At 60.5% G+C, this 17,201-nt stretch overlaps 8 protein-coding genes across 8 annotated transcripts; 5 read left to right on the forward strand and 3 right to left on the reverse strand.

The window, feature by feature from the left end:
• Window positions 1–10: 10 nt before the first annotated feature.
• On the forward strand, window positions 11–1,062 carry COLE_03818 (uncharacterized protein; the record flags this gene model as incomplete). Its single annotated transcript, XM_018420786.2, has 4 exons — window positions 11–169; window positions 223–549; window positions 586–872; window positions 921–1,062. The coding sequence occupies 4 exons, from the start codon at window positions 11–13 to the stop codon at window positions 1,060–1,062; spliced, it is 915 nt and encodes a 304-aa protein (XP_018279693.1).
• A 222-nt stretch (window positions 1,063–1,284) lies between these two features.
• COLE_03819 (uncharacterized protein) lies at window positions 1,285–2,099 on the reverse strand (the record flags this gene model as incomplete). Its single annotated transcript, XM_018422866.2, has 3 exons — window positions 1,285–1,640; window positions 1,741–1,936; window positions 2,037–2,099. The coding sequence occupies 3 exons, from the start codon at window positions 2,097–2,099 to the stop codon at window positions 1,285–1,287; spliced, it is 615 nt and encodes a 204-aa protein (XP_018279694.1).
• A 1,512-nt stretch (window positions 2,100–3,611) lies between these two features.
• COLE_03820 (uncharacterized protein) lies at window positions 3,612–4,219 on the forward strand (the record flags this gene model as incomplete). The annotated part of the gene is made up of 4 exons (XM_018425313.1): window positions 3,612–3,778; window positions 3,816–3,952; window positions 3,986–4,102; window positions 4,149–4,219. 4 exons carry the CDS (start codon window positions 3,612–3,614, stop codon window positions 4,217–4,219), a joined length of 492 nt encoding a protein of 163 aa, XP_018279695.1.
• A 51-nt stretch (window positions 4,220–4,270) lies between these two features.
• On the forward strand, window positions 4,271–5,353 carry COLE_03821 (uncharacterized protein; the record flags this gene model as incomplete). The annotated part of the gene is made up of 7 exons (XM_018422867.2): window positions 4,271–4,311; window positions 4,362–4,436; window positions 4,470–4,595; window positions 4,631–4,880; window positions 4,916–5,131; window positions 5,171–5,275; window positions 5,312–5,353. 7 exons carry the CDS (start codon window positions 4,271–4,273, stop codon window positions 5,351–5,353), a joined length of 855 nt encoding a protein of 284 aa, XP_018279696.1.
• Window positions 5,354–5,422: 69 nt separating this feature from the next.
• Window positions 5,423–5,946, forward strand: COLE_03822 (uncharacterized protein; the record flags this gene model as incomplete). The annotated part of the gene is made up of 3 exons (XM_018422868.2): window positions 5,423–5,488; window positions 5,521–5,742; window positions 5,779–5,946. The coding sequence occupies 3 exons, from the start codon at window positions 5,423–5,425 to the stop codon at window positions 5,944–5,946; spliced, it is 456 nt and encodes a 151-aa protein (XP_018279697.1).
• Window positions 5,947–6,065: 119 nt separating this feature from the next.
• Window positions 6,066–8,456, reverse strand: COLE_03823 (uncharacterized protein; the record flags this gene model as incomplete). The annotated part of the gene is made up of 3 exons (XM_018425985.2): window positions 6,066–7,099; window positions 7,149–7,223; window positions 7,259–8,456. 3 exons carry the CDS (start codon window positions 8,454–8,456, stop codon window positions 6,066–6,068), a joined length of 2,307 nt encoding a protein of 768 aa, XP_018279698.1.
• Window positions 8,457–9,553: 1,097 nt separating this feature from the next.
• Window positions 9,554–14,677, forward strand: COLE_03824 (uncharacterized protein; the record flags this gene model as incomplete). Its single annotated transcript, XM_018420787.2, has 7 exons — window positions 9,554–11,645; window positions 11,686–12,305; window positions 12,340–12,472; window positions 12,508–12,714; window positions 12,753–12,907; window positions 12,946–13,479; window positions 13,520–14,677. The coding sequence occupies 7 exons, from the start codon at window positions 9,554–9,556 to the stop codon at window positions 14,675–14,677; spliced, it is 4,899 nt and encodes a 1,632-aa protein (XP_018279699.2).
• Window positions 14,678–14,908: 231 nt separating this feature from the next.
• Window positions 14,909–17,032, reverse strand: COLE_03825 (uncharacterized protein; the record flags this gene model as incomplete). Its single annotated transcript, XM_018422869.2, has 3 exons — window positions 14,909–15,976; window positions 16,355–16,507; window positions 16,598–17,032. The coding sequence occupies 3 exons, from the start codon at window positions 17,030–17,032 to the stop codon at window positions 14,909–14,911; spliced, it is 1,656 nt and encodes a 551-aa protein (XP_018279700.1).
• Window positions 17,033–17,201: the final 169 nt, after the last annotated feature.

Genomic DNA, 17,201 nt, shown 5'->3' on the forward strand with positions numbered 1-17,201 from the left:
TCCCCTAACCATGATCACTAGGTCTATCGCTCGCCGCCCACTCGCAACCGCCCGCGGTCTAATCGCCGTCTCGGCCCGATCCCTGCACGCCACCACTCCCATCCTCGACGATAAAGACAAGCCAGTCGCCACCGAAGCAGAGAAGGCCGCCACCAAGGGCTTCCTCGGCGTGAGTCACCTAGCAGCACTCTTCCCCATCGCCCACCAGCTGACCTTCTGCAGTCACTCTTCTACGGCTCGGAGCATGCTCGTGCCGAGGGCGATATTCAGCTCTTGGAGAAGAAGCAGCACTCCAAGACCGTAGGCCGCGGAAAGTACGTTCACGAGAAGATCACCCACGCCGTCATCCCGGGGCACCGCGATGCGTACCTTGAAGCCGCCGAGGCTTACTTCACCACCTTGGCCAAGGAAAGCTACAATCTAGGCAACGTCAAGCTGTGCGGCAGCTGGGAAACCATCGTTGGTGCTGTGGGCAACTTCACGCACATTCTGGAGCACGAGGGCTACAAGGGCTACGATGAGACCCGCCTGCTGGTGTCGAAGAATGAGGCAAGTGACCACCCCACTTTGGCGCTGACAATCCAGACCCTCCAGAAGCACCTCAACGCCATGCTTCCGCACATTCAGACGCGTCAGCACCAGCTCATGTCCGAATTTGTCTTCCTCCCAATGTCGCCACCTCGCGACAGTGGGTATCCCGACGGCGGCGTGTTCGAAATGCGCACATACCAGCTGCAGCCCGGCAAGCTGCTCGAGTGGGAATCGGCATGGAGACGTGGCGTTGAGGCTCGGTTGCGATTCGTGCAGCCCGTCGGCGGCTTCTTTGGTCAGGTTGGCCAGCTGCACGAGGTTCACCACATCTGGCAATACCCGTAAGTCGCCTTGCTTCCTTCCTGCAGTGCAGACACGCTGACGTGCAGTGACATGGCAACCCGTCAAAGCGCTCGTGGTAAGGCGTGGACCATTGGCGGGTGGGCCGATACGGTCCAGCAGACGTCGCGCCTCACCCAGACGATGAAGACGACAATCATGGTACCGACTTCGTGGAGCCCGCTGCGCTAAAGGGGGCGATTTCTATTCCCCGCATTACAGGCATTCCCCAGGGCCCCAGGCTGTGTTTTTGTGCGAACGTCGACTTGTGACTTGGTACTACTGAATGAATCTATGGACTACAGGTACGCTGCGCTGCAATCGACTACTCTGATCCGTCGATGCGTTCTATTGCATCTCGTCGCGTCTTGTCGTCTCTGCGGTGTCTCGGCAAGTGGCATGGTGACACGCGCGTCACACATGGTCAGCAATTGCCTTGAGCTCGGCACGCCACCGCTTTAGGCTGTCGCGTATCTCGCTTAGCGAGAGGTAGTAGCTGGTGAGAAACTTGCTTGCTGATGCTCGGGGCAGCGCGGCCGGATCGATGATGAGCGAGCTGGACTCCGAGGATGATATACCCTCAGAAGCGATGGCCGCCGGCCTCTCCTTCGTTTTGGCGTCCAGAACAGGCAACTGCAGCGACGCCTCGTGGAACAAAGATCGCGGTTTCGGAGGCGGCCGTGCGCTCAGCGCTCTGAACGCCGCCTCGGCTTCGCGCATGTGATATGACAGCGCCTCCTCCGCCTGCCCCAGCTGGTCAATGACCACCCCTGCCGTCAGCGCCCGCGCTCGCTCCAGCTAATCTCGCGCATCTCAGCCGCTCCCAGTCCGAGCTGCTGACGTGCTGACCATCACACCAGTCTGACTCACAGATCTTTCGACGATCCCAGTACCGCGCTTTTCGCAACTGCGGATATCCCCACAGCTTGATATTGAGAAGGTATGTCGCCTCAAGCTCGGAGATGCGCTCGAGCAAATCATCGACTGGAAGCGCGCGAAACGTCGGTGCGCCGTTCGCGCTCGCCTCCAGTGATTCCGTACTGGGCTGCAACCGGGCCCTCGAAAACTGGTGTGAGCATTCCGCACGATACCCAGATGTAACCGGCCGACCCTCCATGCCGCTGGCTGGGCCGCATCTCCGCTGCCTGCTGCTCCGCTTACCCCACCTTGTGCCGGAGACGATCAGCCATGCGGCTCAGCCGCCGGCCCAGCCGGCTGCGGCGACCCATCTTCGGCGAAGGCGCCTGGGCCGCGGGATGAAGAGACGGAATGGTGGCAACGAACAGTGTAAGAAGTGAGGATGACAAATGGACCAGACTAGCATGTCCGCGAAGAGTGCCATGGGCATATGGGCACGGTCTGTGCACGCTCTATCGCCCGTTCGCATCGCCGTCCACTCGCCGTCGCGATCGTACCATCGCGTCGAGCTGACGCAGGTGGCTTGCGTGGCGGCTCGGCGTACTGCGTGGGCGGAAGGAAGCCATGGATCATGATCACAGAGGGACGGAGGGAGGGAGGGAAGGTGTCAGTGGGAGGCTGAGAGAGGTGAGTCACCTGGCGGTCTAGCTTCCCGGCTTCCTTTGACACAGTCAGCCGATGGCCCATGGCCGATGGGCCCATGGGCGAGGAGGGTCCTGGTTACCACCTCATCTTCATCTTTCGTTTGCCCAATCTTCCACTCTCCTCAATTCACCTCGACATCTCAACTCTCTGGCCACACCTACTCATCTGATCCTGACGGCTGCTTCTCTCGCTCGTCATTGCTCACCGCCCCGCCACGTTCCGTACGGCATCGCTCACCACCGCAGGGCAACAGCTCGTGATCCCAACTGACGTTGTTGCGCGTCAGTCGTCCAGTCCAGCCTCCCCTCTTCAAACCTCCTTGGAACTTACTACTCCTTCTGCTCCTTGCCAACTCGAGTCTCAAACCTTCTGCCTCGCGTCTCGTACTCACTCATTCTGCTCCTGGCCATCTAAATCGCCTCTACTCACACCATGAACCGCTCAAAGCAATATGCCTCTAGGCCCGCCGGCGACCGGCCCATCGAATTCGCCAATGCGCAACAGAAGCATGCCGCTAACGCATGGCCTCGAGACACGAGACCGCAGTCACGAGAGATCTCGCAGATTGGACAGCGCGGAGTGTCTACGTTTGGGCGACCCAACGTCGGCGACCTTCCTTCACGTACCCCTCCGGCCACTCAATGTCCTCCCCCAACGCAACACACCTATACCATATCTACCACCAAGCATCCTACGCGTGCCCCACGCTCAGCCCACTCATCCCGGCGCCCTCTACTAGTCCACGATCACTCGCATGCTCAGCCCGCAACTCAGAAGCAGCCTTACATCTGGCGCCATGGTGACTTCGACGGCTATGGTTTTGCGTACAGCTACCAAGGACAATCTGAGGAAGACGTCCCTGATGCCCCTTCCGATGACACCTCTAGCCGCTTGGAAGGGTCGATCTTCAGCTCCGCTAACCTGAGAAGCGGCGAGAAGCACGCAGACGGCTGGGCCAGGCAGCAGAATACGCGTGGCAACTCCAAACGTTCAGACACCACTTCTGCGTGCAGCCGTACTGCCTCGGGAGCGCACAAGTCACTCGCCGAGATGCCATGGGGCACCGAGGACGTAGACACGTCTGTGAGATTCGATATGCGGTCGCCTTAGCTAAACGGCAGGAAAGGAGTCGTCGACAGGAGAGAACTGAACAAAAACCCCACGGAAGTTTAGCGCAAATGGCTGCTCTCAGCTTGACCAACCAGCAGCTCGAGAAGGAGAAGAGGCAGCTCTGTGCCAAAGTCAAGGACACTGAGGCCAGGCTGAAACAGACCTTGGAAAAGGAGCTTGAGCAGGAAAAGACTCTCCGCACCAAAGAGAAGTCTTTGCAGCGGCTGAGGTCCGCGTGGGTGCGGGCGACGCCTGGCGCGCTGACAGTGTAGCTTGGATAAGGTGCAGGCCAACTCGAAGCACCTTCGATCCCTGCACGCATCTGCAAAGGAGGCCATCAATGGGTCCATCTGCGGTGCTCGTGAGGATCTCAACACGATCAAAAGTGAAGCTGAGACGTCTCGTCAAGGTGAGCGCGCTCCGTAGTAGTCCTGATCGCCAGCCACGGAAAAGGCACTTGAAGGCCTCAATCTCATACGTATTCGGATCAAGTCTCTCAGCGATTCGGCAAACTTGAGCACCGGACTCTATGAAACACGACTCCAGGAGCTAAAAATCAGTACGAGCGAAGCCTCACTTGCGAACTTCGCTCAGCTGACAGGCAGAGTGCATGGACTCGGAACAGAGGCTTGAGGCAGAAAAGGCTCATTGGTGGGCTGTAAATGCGACATACTAGGTTAACATCTGTGTTCAGCTCGTCCAGGTTAACGATATACTCTGCAAGGCAATGGGAGGCGACGGTGAAGGGTTTGGCTCAGCGCTGAAGAGGTGAAGACTGCATGGCGCTACATCCCGTGTTGAGTCGTGCTAACTGTCAGCCTTCAAGACAGCGGGCTCCTCTCTCCCAACATCATCCGAACGTTGAACGATAAGATCGTCGGTCTCGAGGAGAGGTGACCCTGCAATGCGTATCGGTCTTACAACAGGAATGAGAAGCTGCTCCGGGACTGCCGAAACGCCGACCGTGAGCGTCACGAAGCCATCAAGGCAAAAGAGAAGGTGGAGGACGCACGCATGGTTGAACACAGCAGGGCAGCAAAAGAGGTGGTTCGGTGAGTTCAACGCTGAGTGGAGGACTGACGATGAGACTTCAAGAAGCGTTGGATGTAAGCAGGGACGAAACGACGCTAGCTCGCAAGCAACTTAAGGATGGAGAGATCAGAACGCGCGAGGCACAGGCAGGTGCCAATGCCGCTCTGGCAGCAATGCAGGTGTCGCTCGACCAGGCATTGCAGGCGAGGAATGTCGCGCAGCAGGAGATTGCGCGCCATGAGTCCACATCAACCGCCGCGCATGAAGCCCAGGCTGTCGCTGAAGCTTTAGCGGCCGAGCGTCTGGTGAGCAGAGATAATAGAGACAAGCTTACTTCCAGACCCAAGTCAGCCGGCTCACGAACGACTTGGACCGCACCTACAAAGAACTGGACAGGCTCAAGAGCGCGCGTGGCAGATTGAGCGCTACGGCCAACAAGTTCAAAGTCACGACTGCGAGGGACAGCCTCCTGGGTGAGAAGCTCGCGCACTCGGAGCGGCAGAGCTTGGAATTCCAGAAGCGGATCGAGAAGCTAGAACGCGAGCTGGAGGATCAAGTAAGTGTCACATAGACTGTGCTGTTGCTGAGCACCCAGGCAATCGCTCACGCGTTTGAGTTGGCCGAACGCGAGGACGCAATGGAGATTGCTCACTCGTCGGCCCTCGCCGAATTTGTGGCCCGACTGGACTCCAACAAGCTTGTATGGTGTAGCATTGCGCCAGAAGCTGATAGACAGATCGAGGGCGACAAGGGTAGGTCGAGTCATGGAGGCAGCTGATGCTCTTAGACATCGTGGAGCAGATCAGGCGTGAGTCTCCGGCCCTCGGAAGCTGACTGGGAAGGTAAGATGCAATGTGTCTGCGACAATGAGAACGGCCGAAAGGTTCAGCGGCCTGGCAAGAGGAAAGATAGCGTGCGCCCGCACCACCGTATAGCTCACCGCAGCGCAAGGACGAGACGCCTGCCTGCCGAACATTAGCGGAAAACAACACAACGATTGCGAAGGAGACGAATCCGCCCGCTGCTCTTCGGCGCAAGCGCAAGCGTGTGACAAGTCCCACTGTATCCGGATACAGTGATGACAACGGTGACAGAAGTGAAGGACGCAAGGTCGAGAAGAAGACGGCAGAAAAGGCGATACGCTTTGCGAGCCCTCCGCACATCAAGGTGCGACTTACTGACGGCCCCCCGCGCTGACTGTAGGCCAGCAGCCCGGAATCTTCGCTCGAGTCGGCTGAGCAGTCGCAGGAGTACGATTCCTTTGGCGACCATGTTCTCTCACCTGCTCTGCGAGGACACGCAAGCGCACCACACCAGCCCGTGCCTTCGTCGCAGCACCAACGCCACAAGGCCACGCGCAAGCGCTCATAGGCCACCAGCTCAACTGGTGTAGCGAAATCTCATCACAGCCCACTCCGTGGTCCAGTGCGACGCTCAAGTTCACGAGTATAGATCTCAACGTAGTAGTATACATGCTTCCACCATCTAGTTTAACTATCCAACACGTATGAGAGCCCCATGAATGCAGCCGACTCGTCCCCCCGCTCCGTCAGCACATCGTGCACGAGGCCCGTCTGCGCTGTCGCGAGATAGAGACACGAGTGGCGCTGGATTCCCGCTGCATCGCGGAGCAAGCGATTGAGCTTCGCGGCGTCAGCTCGCCGGTCCGAATCCAACGAGTCGTCCGGGAGTACGATCTGGCGGTTGGCGCGGCCCAAGAGATCAAGGTCGGCGTCAGGCCATCCCTCGGAGCGCGAACGGCGGTCCAGATCCTGCCCCATAGCCACGGCAGCGACCTCTCCGTCTTCGTCGTCGGCCTCGTCGTCGCACACACGACTGCTAGCGGCACGCGCCTCGGCAGCAAACGCGTACACGTCAAGGCGCCGCGCCAACTCGCCAGCGCCGCCTAGTGACCGGATGAGGGGCCAGCGCACTTCGCCGGCCTCGAGAGCGTCCACCGCGGCCCGGATCGCGGCGCTTGTGCTTGGATAGTCGTCCTTGGTTCCGCTCGGCCCAGGCTCGGGACGGGCAGATGGTTCTGGCTGCGCGCGTGGTGGCAGATACCCACGCGCGCGCATATCCCTTGTCAACAAGTAGTGTGCCCGGCTGTGTCCGTTGAATGAGAGGAAATCGAGAACGAGGGCGGCGGCCGCACGGTCCGGCCCCCTGACGAGGGGCGAACCGTCGGGCGGCGAGAACGGCGAGTCTTCCCGCCGCAACTTGAGCTTTGCCTTGAGCTTGGAGAGGAGGACGGCTTCGGGTTCCGAGAGGCGCTTGTCGGCGGGCGTGGAGGGTGATGTGCTTGGCAGGCCTACGAGTTTCGGCACGGGGATAGGCGGTGGCAGGTCGGAGAAGGCCTCGTGCTGCGGGTCGAGGGTGGCGCGGATGCCGTCCCTCACAGCCTGGACGTGCTCGACGATATTGTACCGGAAGGGGCCTGTGAGATTGATCGCGACTGACTCCTCCTCGTTTCTCATGCCGACGGCAGGATAGAGGCCGGGCGGCATCTTGGAAAAGGCGTGGCCTGGAGTCAGCCGGTTCTGGTCTTCTAGCCAGCGGCTCGGACGACCTACCTAGCAACTTCCCGTTGCGTGTGAAGAAAGCGCGCCCGATCGTCATGTCTAGACCGCATCCGACCACGTCGCCCGCTAGCTGTCAGCTTCATTCAGCTACACAGACTCACTGTTCCACGGCTCCGAGAAGTCTCGCCCATCGCCTCTACCCTCGAATGTCTTGCCGTCATCCGCATGCCACCCCCAGCTGCCTTTGTTCCAGCCCACGAGCCGTCTGTGGTCGCATTCGGGCCTGGTCCAGCCGACAGATATGTGTCCTTGCGAGCCGATGTTGAGAATCTCGACCTCGTAGTAGAACACACCAACGCCGGGAGGGATAGGTGCAGACGTGTGCAAAGAGCATGCGTCCGTATCCTCTTTGGATAGCCTGTCGCCCGCCTCAGGGCGAAATGACACGACAGGGCGCCACACGCCCTCGCGCTCCTCGACAGTGAGATCGAGGAAGCTCGTCTTCATGGGATCGCGGGATCTCGGCGGGCACTCGAACATGGTGGGTAGCTTGGCGTTAGGCGACAGCGTCGTTAACAGGAGGTAACCGGGTCGCTCGTTGTCTGGCGCGTGGCTCGGCTCGACGTGTCGCCGCCGTTTCGAGTCGCCTTCCATTTCGTCATCGTCGCGCTGCCGTCGTCGCCCGTCGTCCCCTCGACTCGGACGGCGCCGGTTCATCCTTCCACGCGTAAGGGTGGAATTGGCATCGGGTGGGGCACCCCAACCGTCGACCTCGAACATGTCGACGAGCATTTGCTGTCCCGGATACTCGACAGATGCCGTGCGAAACGTGCCCCACCCATCGTCGTCCTCGTCACTCTCTACGGCCCCCAGTCGTTCCCAGATATGATCGTCCGCACCACCCGGGGGATCGATGTCGCTCGGGTCAAAGCCATAGATGCGCCGCGGGGGCCGGCGGAGGATGGTGCTTGCCATGCGCCCATTGTTGTCCCACCCAGATATAGGGTGGGGACCTAGGCTCATGGGCCCGCGGTTTAGATGGCGATCGCGTATTGCTTGCGCCGCCTGCCGGTACTCTTGCGCAATGGCGCGGTTCTCGGCTCGCCGCCGCACGGGGTCGTAACCTGCTCGCCGAGCCGACTCGACAGCTTCGTTCCACACATCTCGCTCGATGCCGTCGTTTGGAAAGGACATACCAAGTCGCCGCTCAGGAGAGGTACCCAGTAGTCCAGAGATTGTTAGGGCACTGTGCGCCTCTGTGCCGGCGAGAGTGTGAGCCGAAAGAGCGTGGGCGAGTTCACGCGCCTCGAGCTCTGCAAGGTTCATGTGATTGATGTCTTGATGGTCTGGCCGGCTCATTTGTGAAGGCGTGATGGGAGATGTGGGGGGAAATGATGAGAAGGAGGGAAGTGATGCGGAAATCGCGTGCGGGATCTGCAGGAGAGGTGGCAAGGTGATAAATGGGTTTGAGGTGGGATGGGTGGGTGGTGTGGGTTAGAGGATGGGAGTAGTTGGTGGAGAATGGGAGGATGGGAGGATGGGCTATTAGTAGGACAGGCGGAATGTCGCTCGATACAGATGGAATACAGCGATGAGAGATGGGTGATGAGGGGATGAGTGAATGGAGAAGTGAGGAGTAGAAGAGGAGGAGGAGGAGGATGAGGATGAGGAGGAGGGAGCTCGAGGAGATGAGGAAGTGGATGAAACAGAAAGAGGATGGGGGACTAGAAAGAGGTGACGACGAGAACAGACTACACCTTCCTTGCCTTGGTGCATTGCCTCCAATCCAATACTCCCTTCGTGCACAGTGGCAACTTCTGGACAGAGGCAGACGATGCCTCCGCTCTCCTCGCTCCCCTCATTATCCGCTCTAACCGCCGCATCCTCTGTCCCCGGAAACACAGCAGGTCGCTAACCTACTACACACCATGAAATCACACTTCCAACTTGCTGTGCTCCATCGATAGGCAGGCTTCTTTTACACAGATATATGGACAAGAAGCAGCCCTCGAGTCTAGCGCGGTCTGCAATTCATGTAGTCACGGTGAGTGAGTTTATGTGCATGGACGGTGGTGGCGAGTCTTCGACGACCTGGGGATGGGACGGAGACGGGAGATATAGGGTCAGCTTCAGACACGTGACTCGCACGTGGAACATCATGGAGTGGGGCAGTGAGTGTGAGCGGCAGCAATTCGACAACACGTGGCAACCTAAAGAGGTCACTCACTTTGTGGGCAAACGCGGCGCGGCGTGGTGCCCTGGATCGAGTTGGGTGAGGAGGGAAGGTGATTGTTCCTCGTCGCCTCTGACAACTCGTACTCTGATCTCATTTCTCCCCTCGTCATCCATAACTCAGCCGCCATCATCCACATTGTCCTCAACCCCACTCCCCTCCCATCAGTCATCCCTCCTCATCCCCCCGTCTCTTACTCGCGACCGTCCGGGATGGCGCTCTGATGCCTCCTCCCCCACCTCGACAGGGCTATCCCCCAAACAACAACTCGTCTCATTCAATCCATCCACAACAACAACAATCCTCTTCTTATTCCCATTCTCCCACAATCACATCTACTTCTTATCCACCACATTCTCCACACCCACACCATCTCCCACACGAACAGCAGTATCCATACCCTCCTCATCAACAGCTCTCTCAACCTCCTCATCTCCCACCTCATCCTCAACACCTCTCCTCTCACTCGCAACATCCCTCCTCCTCCTCCTCCTCTTCCTCCACCTATCCCCCACCCGTAGTTGCTGCCTACGATCATCATCAGCACCAGCAATCCCCTCCCCATTTTCCTTCTCCTCAGGCACAGCCTTACTATCAGCAGTCATCGCCTCATCCGCATCATCAGCACCAGATCTACCCTCCCCCGACGCCCGACTACGGCTCATATCTTCACCAAGGCTATCTAGGTGCTCATAACGCCTTCGCTCCCTCTCCTTCTGCAGTCGCCTCACCAGGCCCATTCGATTCGCCTGCGCAACCGTCGCCCGTCTGGCCACAGCAGCAACCGCAACCGCAACCTCACTTCTATCTACAGCAACAGCAGCAGCAGCAGCAGCAGCAGCAGCACGCAGAGCAAAGTCACGCGCCCCTTCAGCCTTCTGCGCAACCTCTGCCCGCGGCCATCACACCCGCCCCTTCCTCTTCTCTTCCGTCCGCGCCAGCTCCCCTGGGCGAGAACGCTGCCACCGTGCCGCCTCGAATCAAATTCAACCTCGCCGCCATCCGCGCCAGCGGGCAGGGTGACGACATGCCAGTGAACACGAGGAGGCGCAAGTCGACGTCCGTAAAGGTTGAGGAGGACCACGGCCGTTCCACCCGCCACAGCCGCCGAGCTGCGGTGGCTGTGAGCTATGCCGAGGATGATGACGACTTCGAGGACCCACCTGAATCTCCACCGCCGCCTGCGCGGACGACGCGGCGAACGCGCGGTCACGACGACGACGACGACGACGGTGAATACGGGAATGGAGACGCAGAGGGTGAAGCCGACGAATCAACACCGCTCGTTGGGACGCGGCGCTCGTCGCGCGCATCCAAGACGTCGACACGCTTCCACGGTGAAGACGACTTTGAGACTTCTATGATTGTGGACTCGAGCCCAGGTCCAGGTGCGCGAGCCTCGCCGCCGCTTGCGGTAGGAGGCAGAACGACGCGCCGCCGACGAGTTGTTCAGGGCTCGGACGACGGAGAAGGGCACGAGCCGCATGTGAATGGCAGCGCCGAGCCACCAGCGCCCCTTCAACCACCCGTACCCGAACCCGCTCACGACTTGCCGTTGAGCCAGCGTGGGGCGCGTGCCAAGCGCAGAAGTTCAGAGGAGGATGGCGAGTCGTTCAATCCTAGCGAATCGGAGCGCGCATCTTCCTCAGAGACTGATGCCGATGGGGTCGAGTTTGTCGACGAGCATGAGGATGACGAGAAGGATTCGTTCGTCAGCGTGACCCCACCGAGGCGGAGCACGCGCCAGACCCGTCAGACCCGGTCAACTGCGGCACCTCGAAGGAGCACGCGCGGACGACGGGCCGATCCCGACTCAGAGGACGAGTATGGCTCCAAGGGCCGCAACTTGCGTAAGCGCGAGTCGCGCCCCAACTACCAGTTGCCCCCCATGGATATCTCTGCGGAGATTGCGGCAGCTGATATGGTGAACAAGGCCATCGCCGCGGCTTCAGGCCCTCGTGGCGGACGGAGACCGGGAGGGGGTTTCGGCGGAGCGGCTCGCTTTGGCCATGGAGGCGGCCTCAAACCCCTCCCGTGGTCGGTGAAGGGCAAAGACTTTGCCCAGGCAATGGGTGATCCCGATTCATCTGACTCGGACAATGACCTTCTGCCCAGGGCCAACGCAGCAGGAGCAGCTGCGGCCTTGGGTGGCGGTGGTCCTGGCGGGCCAGGAGGTGCCAGGGGGCCTGGTATTCCGGGACCGACGGATGTGCCCAACTTTGGGCGCGTCAATCCAAAGTCGAACATGGCCGACGCTGATCCACTGGGCGTAGATGTAAATGTCACATTTGACCGTGTGGGCGGTCTGGATGGACGTGAGTTGCCCTCTATCATTTACAGCAGAGCTGACCGCAGACATCAACCAGCTCAAGGAGATGGTCGCCCTCCCTCTGCTCTACCCCGAGCTCTTCCAACAGTTTGGCATCATCCCGCCTCGCGGAGTGTTGTTTCATGGTCCTCCTGGTACCGGTAAGACGCTTCTCGCGCGTGCTCTCGCCGCGTCGTGCAGCAACGGAAACCAGAAAATTGCCTTCTTTATGCGCAAGGGCGCGGATGTCCTCTCGAAGTGGGTGGGTGAGGCGGAGCGTCAGCTGCGCATGCTGTTTGAGGAAGCGCGCGCCTCGCAGCCATCAATCATCTTCTTCGACGAGATTGATGGCCTCGCGCCGGTGCGCAGCAGCAAGCAGGACCAGATCCACGCCAGTCTTGTGTCCACCCTCCTCGCGTTAATGGATGGCATGGACGGCCGCGGACAGGTCATCGTCATCGGCGCGACCAACCGCCCGGACGCTGTCGACCCTGCTCTCCGCCGCCCGGGTCGCTTCGACCGCGAGTTCTACTTCCCACTGCCGAACCGCGACGCTCGCCGGCAGATCATCTCCATCAACACTCGTCAATGGGAGCCGCAGCTGCCTGAAGACATGCTCGATACGCTCGCGACTATCACGAAAGGCTACGGAGGCGCTGACCTGAGGGTGAGTCGAAAGGTAGATGTCCAGCTAACGGTAGGCGCTCTGCACTGAGGCCGCGTTAAACGCGATTCAGCGCAAGTACCCCCAGATCTACAAGACGACCGATCGCCTGCAGGTGCAACCTGGATCGGTGCGCGTTCAGCCGAAGGACTTCATGCTTGCTGTGAAGAGTGAGTCTTCAGAGATTGCAATCCACTGACGGCAGAAATTGTGCCTTCCTCGGCGCGATCCACTTCCTCTGCGGCCATCCAGCTGCCAAATCAGCTGGTTCCGCTACTCTCGCATGACCTCGACCGACTTAAGTCGGCCGTCGATCTTGCCCTGCCCCGCGTCAAAAAACGCACAGCACTGGAGGAGGCTGAGTTCGAGGACGATGATGGGGACTCGTTCGAGAAGGAGATGATGCTGCAGTGTAGGTCTGCTTGTTGTTCCGCCGACTGACGCCAATAGCTCTGGACCAGCTGAGAACGTATCGCCCGCGCCTACTTGTTCACGGGCCGCCAGGCTCGGGCCAGACTTACCTAGGCCCAGCGATTCTCCACCACCTCGAGGGGTTCCACGTCCAATCCTTTGATCTTGCGACGTTGATGGGCGACTCGACAAGGGTGAGTTGCTCCCCATATGGGCTTTACTGACGGTATAGACTCCCGAAGCAGCCATCGTGCAGATGTTTGTGGAGGCCAAGCGTCATCAACCAAGCATCATCTTTATTCCGTCGCTCGGGCAGTGGTCCGAGACATTGTCCGAAACTGCTCGCTCCACAGCGCGCGCACTGCTGGACGGCATCTCGCCATCGGACCCAGTGCTTCTCCTCGCCATTGTCGATGGGCCTGTTTCTACACTTCCTCCCGATGTGCGGGCATGGTTCGGTTTCAGTGACGACAATCGCATTCAGCTTGGGACGCCGACCCTGGAGCAGCGTGGCCAATTCTTCCAGGAGCTGATAGACACTGTCCAGCGCCCGCCCACCGCCTTCCCCGATGGCGTGGCTCGCAAGAAGCGTGTGCTTGAGGAGCTTCCGAAGGCTGAGCCATTGCCTCCACGGAAGCCGACCGAAGCCGAGGTGCAGCGCGAGGTGAACCGTGAAGAGGCGGCGCGCCAGATGCTCTACGTGAGCTTTTCGTCGCTTATCTCGGAACTATGCCGCAAGTACAAGCGGCCAGTGCAAATTGTAAAGGTGAGTTGTCTCGGTCAATTGAATGTTGCTAACGAATCAGGAAGAGGCTTTTGCACTGCACAATTATCTCACGGAGCAAGCCGCCGCTAGCCAGCCGCCGCCACCTGCCGAGGGCATCGTTGCCGAGACCGTCAACGGCGCACCAGATGGCGTGGGCGTTGTCGAGTCCCAAGTGACCGACGCTCCTGGCGCCATGGTGATGACCCAACTGGACCCGACCGTGCCCGTGGCTGAGGCGCCGGTTGACGGAGTGGGGATGACCATCAACCCGGAGCCTGTTGCTCCTATTGTGGCCGAGTCAACAGACCCGACTGTCCCAATTGAGGCTCCTGGAGTTGCCCTGCCCGCATGGCAGCCGCACGACATGGACCTTGACACAGTGCAACGCAAGCTCACGCGGCACAAGTACTACACGCCGACGGAGGTTCTCGCAGACATTGCTCTCATCGAGGAGAATGCACGGCACTCGAGCGATCCCGACCGCCAGCTCAAGGTCATCGAGATGGCGGGGCATGCGCGCATCCACGTGCAGAGCTTTGACCCGCGCTGGACGCCTGAGTTTGAGAATCTCGCTGTGCGCATGCGTGCGCGCAAGGCCGAGCGTGCGGCCGCCAAGGCTGCTAGCCAGGCAGCCACGCGTCGCGGGAGTCCCGCGAGCGCCGACGGTGCTCTCCCTGGCGCGCCCGCAGCTCCTGCTATTGCCACCGTGGTACCTGCCGAGGTGCCCGCCGAGTTGCCCACTGAGTTCGAGCCCGTGACTGATGCCGTGGCGAACGGGAAACGCGACCGCGAAGGAGACGAGGACCCGGAGCCGCCGTCGAAACGCGCGCGCGACGACGCGATGGACATCGAAATGAACGGCGCGCACGCCGCCGAACCCGAAAAGGCACGCACGCCCACGCCTGCACCTGCGCCCGTGCACGTACCGACGCCCTCGCCAGAGCCTGAGGTCGTGTACCCACCGCTTGTCGTGCCGGAGGAGGAGCTTGAGCAGCTTTCGCGCGCACTCAAGCACAGCACGGCCCAGCTCAATGTCGAGGAGCTGGAGCAGCTGCGTGCCTCCCTCCTTGATCGGATTTGGCGGTCACGCCGCGACTGGGATCGCACGGCGTTGTTGGGGAGTATGCGTGAGGCCGTGGGCCGGTTCGTCTCGGAGGCTGCGGATGCGCGGCGCGCCGCGGTCGAGATGACGTACTAGATATAGGGATGTAGGTGAAGGTAGCCAGTGTCATGAAGTAGTCTAGGGCGGAAGCGAAGTGAACATGAACTAATCACTACGGCTACCGTTCACCCACCAGCTAACGGTCAACCCACCCACCCGCCCACCCGCTATCCCTAGCCATACTTCTCCTTGCATATGCAACATCTACTGAACACAAAACTACCCATCCCTCCCAAATACACGGGCTGACTACAATGCTTGCTAAGCTTAGAGCTTGGCGGAACGCTGGACGGCGCCGTTGTTGGGGACGCCCTCGTTGATGCCGGGAACGTTGTTAGCGGGGATGGTGCGGCCCTTGTCCATGGCGTTGGTAGACCCGTTGAACTGGACGCCGCGGATGGTCTTGTGGCCCTGGACGCCGGTGGCCTTCTCGAGGCGCGTAGCAATGTCGGGATGGACCTCGCGGAAGATGGCGATCTGGCGGCGGATGATCTCCTTGTCCTTGCAGGTGCTCATGTGGCCGGACACGGTCTCGATGAGGCGCGTGCGCTCGCCCTCGGAGAACACCTTGGTCCAGAGGTTGCGGGGGGCGTTGAAGTCCTCGGGCCGGATCTCGGAGAGGTACTGCACGGCCTGGCCGACAAAGTTGGCGTGCACCTTGTTGACGTTGACCTTGGGCGGGAGGAACTTGACGGGGTCCTGCGTCGAGAGGTATCCGGGGCGGCCGCCTTGGTTGTAGAACGCCATGGGGCCGTCGCGCTGGAAGCTGGCGGGCACGAAGCCGGTGGCCGGCTGGTTGACGGGCAGCTGGTGGTAGTTGGCGCCGAGGCGGTGCCTGTGCGTGTCGGGGTAGCTGAAGAGGCGGGACTGGAGGACGGGGTCGGCCGACGGCTCGATGCCCGGCACCATGTGCGAGGGCGAAAAGGCGGCCTGCTCGACCTCGGCGAAGTAGTTGGCCGCGTTGGTCGTGAGCGTGATCTTGCCGAGCTCGCGCAGCGGGTAGTCGCCGTGCGGCCAGATGTGCGTCAGGTCGTGCACGTTGATGCCCTTGTTCTCCCACGCGTCCACCGCCTGCTCCTGCGTCATCGTCTGCACCTTGAGCGTCCACGACGGGTGCTCGCCGCGCTCAATCGCCTCGTACAGGTCCTTCTGGCCGTGGTCGGGCGACAGCTTGCCCGCCTCCTCGTTCGTGAGCGTCTTGATCCCCTGGTTCGAGATCAGGTGCAGCTGCGCGTACACCCACTGCCCGTCCTTGTTGACGAGCTTGAGCGTGTGTCCGTAGTAGCCGTGCATGTGGCGGAAGCCGTCCGGGATGCCGCGGTCCGACATGAGGATCTGGTGTCAGCGGGGGGTGATTGGGCGTGGGTTGGGATATCCGGCGGGATAGTATTTCCGAGGCGCATGAGAGAGCTCGCCACTTCCCACTCTCAATCCTTCTGCAGCTCATGCGCCTGTGCATGCGCGAAGAGCGCGCACGCATGCAGCAAGGGCTGTAAGCTCCAGCCCGACTGAGGCAGAGGCAGAGACACACAACCTCGCCGATGTTCGCCGATGAGAGGCGAATCCCGGATCTGACAAGGTGGGCAAGGTCCGATGGTGGCGAGTGATCGCCGAGCCTGTTACCCTGCTCCGCCGTTCTCCGCTCCATCTACAATCGTCTAGCCGCTGACTGGCTCGCCACCCTATGCAAAGCCGCGCAAAAAATAAACTCACCATGACCTGGTGGATCGACTCGGGGTTGTTCGAGAGGTAGTCCCAGAACATGGTCGAGTCATCGCCGCCGCCGAGGTGAGTCGCCGGGTGGCGCTTCTGGGTGTGGATGAAGTGGGGGAACTTGGCGGGGTCACGGAGGAAAAAGACCGGGGTCTGGGTGTTAGTTTTCTGGGCGCAATGAGGCATGAGAAGGGGGGGGCTGGGGCTCGGCATGACGCCGTCAGCCCGTTTCCCAAGACTCACGTTGTTGCCAACAAAGTCAAAGTTGCCCTCCTCAGTCTTGAACTTGACCGCAAAGCCACGGGGGTCACGCGCGTTGTCGCTGGATCCGCTCTCACCACCGACAGTGCTGAAGCGGATAGTGATGGGGCAGGTCTTGCCCTTCTTCAGAAAGTCGGCGCACGAGAGGTCCTCGGCACCAGCAGTCGACTCCCAGATACCGTGAGCGCCGGAGCCCTTGGCGTGGACGACACGCTCGGGGATACGCTCGCGGTCAAAGTGGGCGAGGAGGTCGATGAGGTGGAAGTCCTGGAGGAGGAGGCCGCCGTTGCCTGCGCGCTGGGAGGCGTAGGGGTGGGCGACGGGGGCGCCGTTAGAGGCGGTGTAGATGGTCTGCCTGGAGGACGAGTCGCGGTCGGCCTCGTACGACTTGGGCTTAGGAGCGTCGTTCTTGGTCATTGTGGATTTGGTGGAGGATTAGGTGAGGGGAGGGGAGAGATAGAGAAAGAAGAGGGAGAGAGAGATGTGAGGAGGAAATGAATAGGAATTATGCAGGTGGTGCAAGGTGGGCTGCGCCGCGGGTTACGGCTGAGGCGAGGTGAGGGGTAACCGGGTTCGGTGGAGGCCG

This window comes from Cutaneotrichosporon oleaginosum (genome assembly GCF_008065305.1).
Source record: "Cutaneotrichosporon oleaginosum strain ATCC 20508 chromosome Unknown ATCC20508_contig03, whole genome shotgun sequence".
In the NCBI taxonomy this organism is placed as follows: Eukaryota; Fungi; Basidiomycota; class Tremellomycetes; order Trichosporonales; family Trichosporonaceae; genus Cutaneotrichosporon; species Cutaneotrichosporon oleaginosum.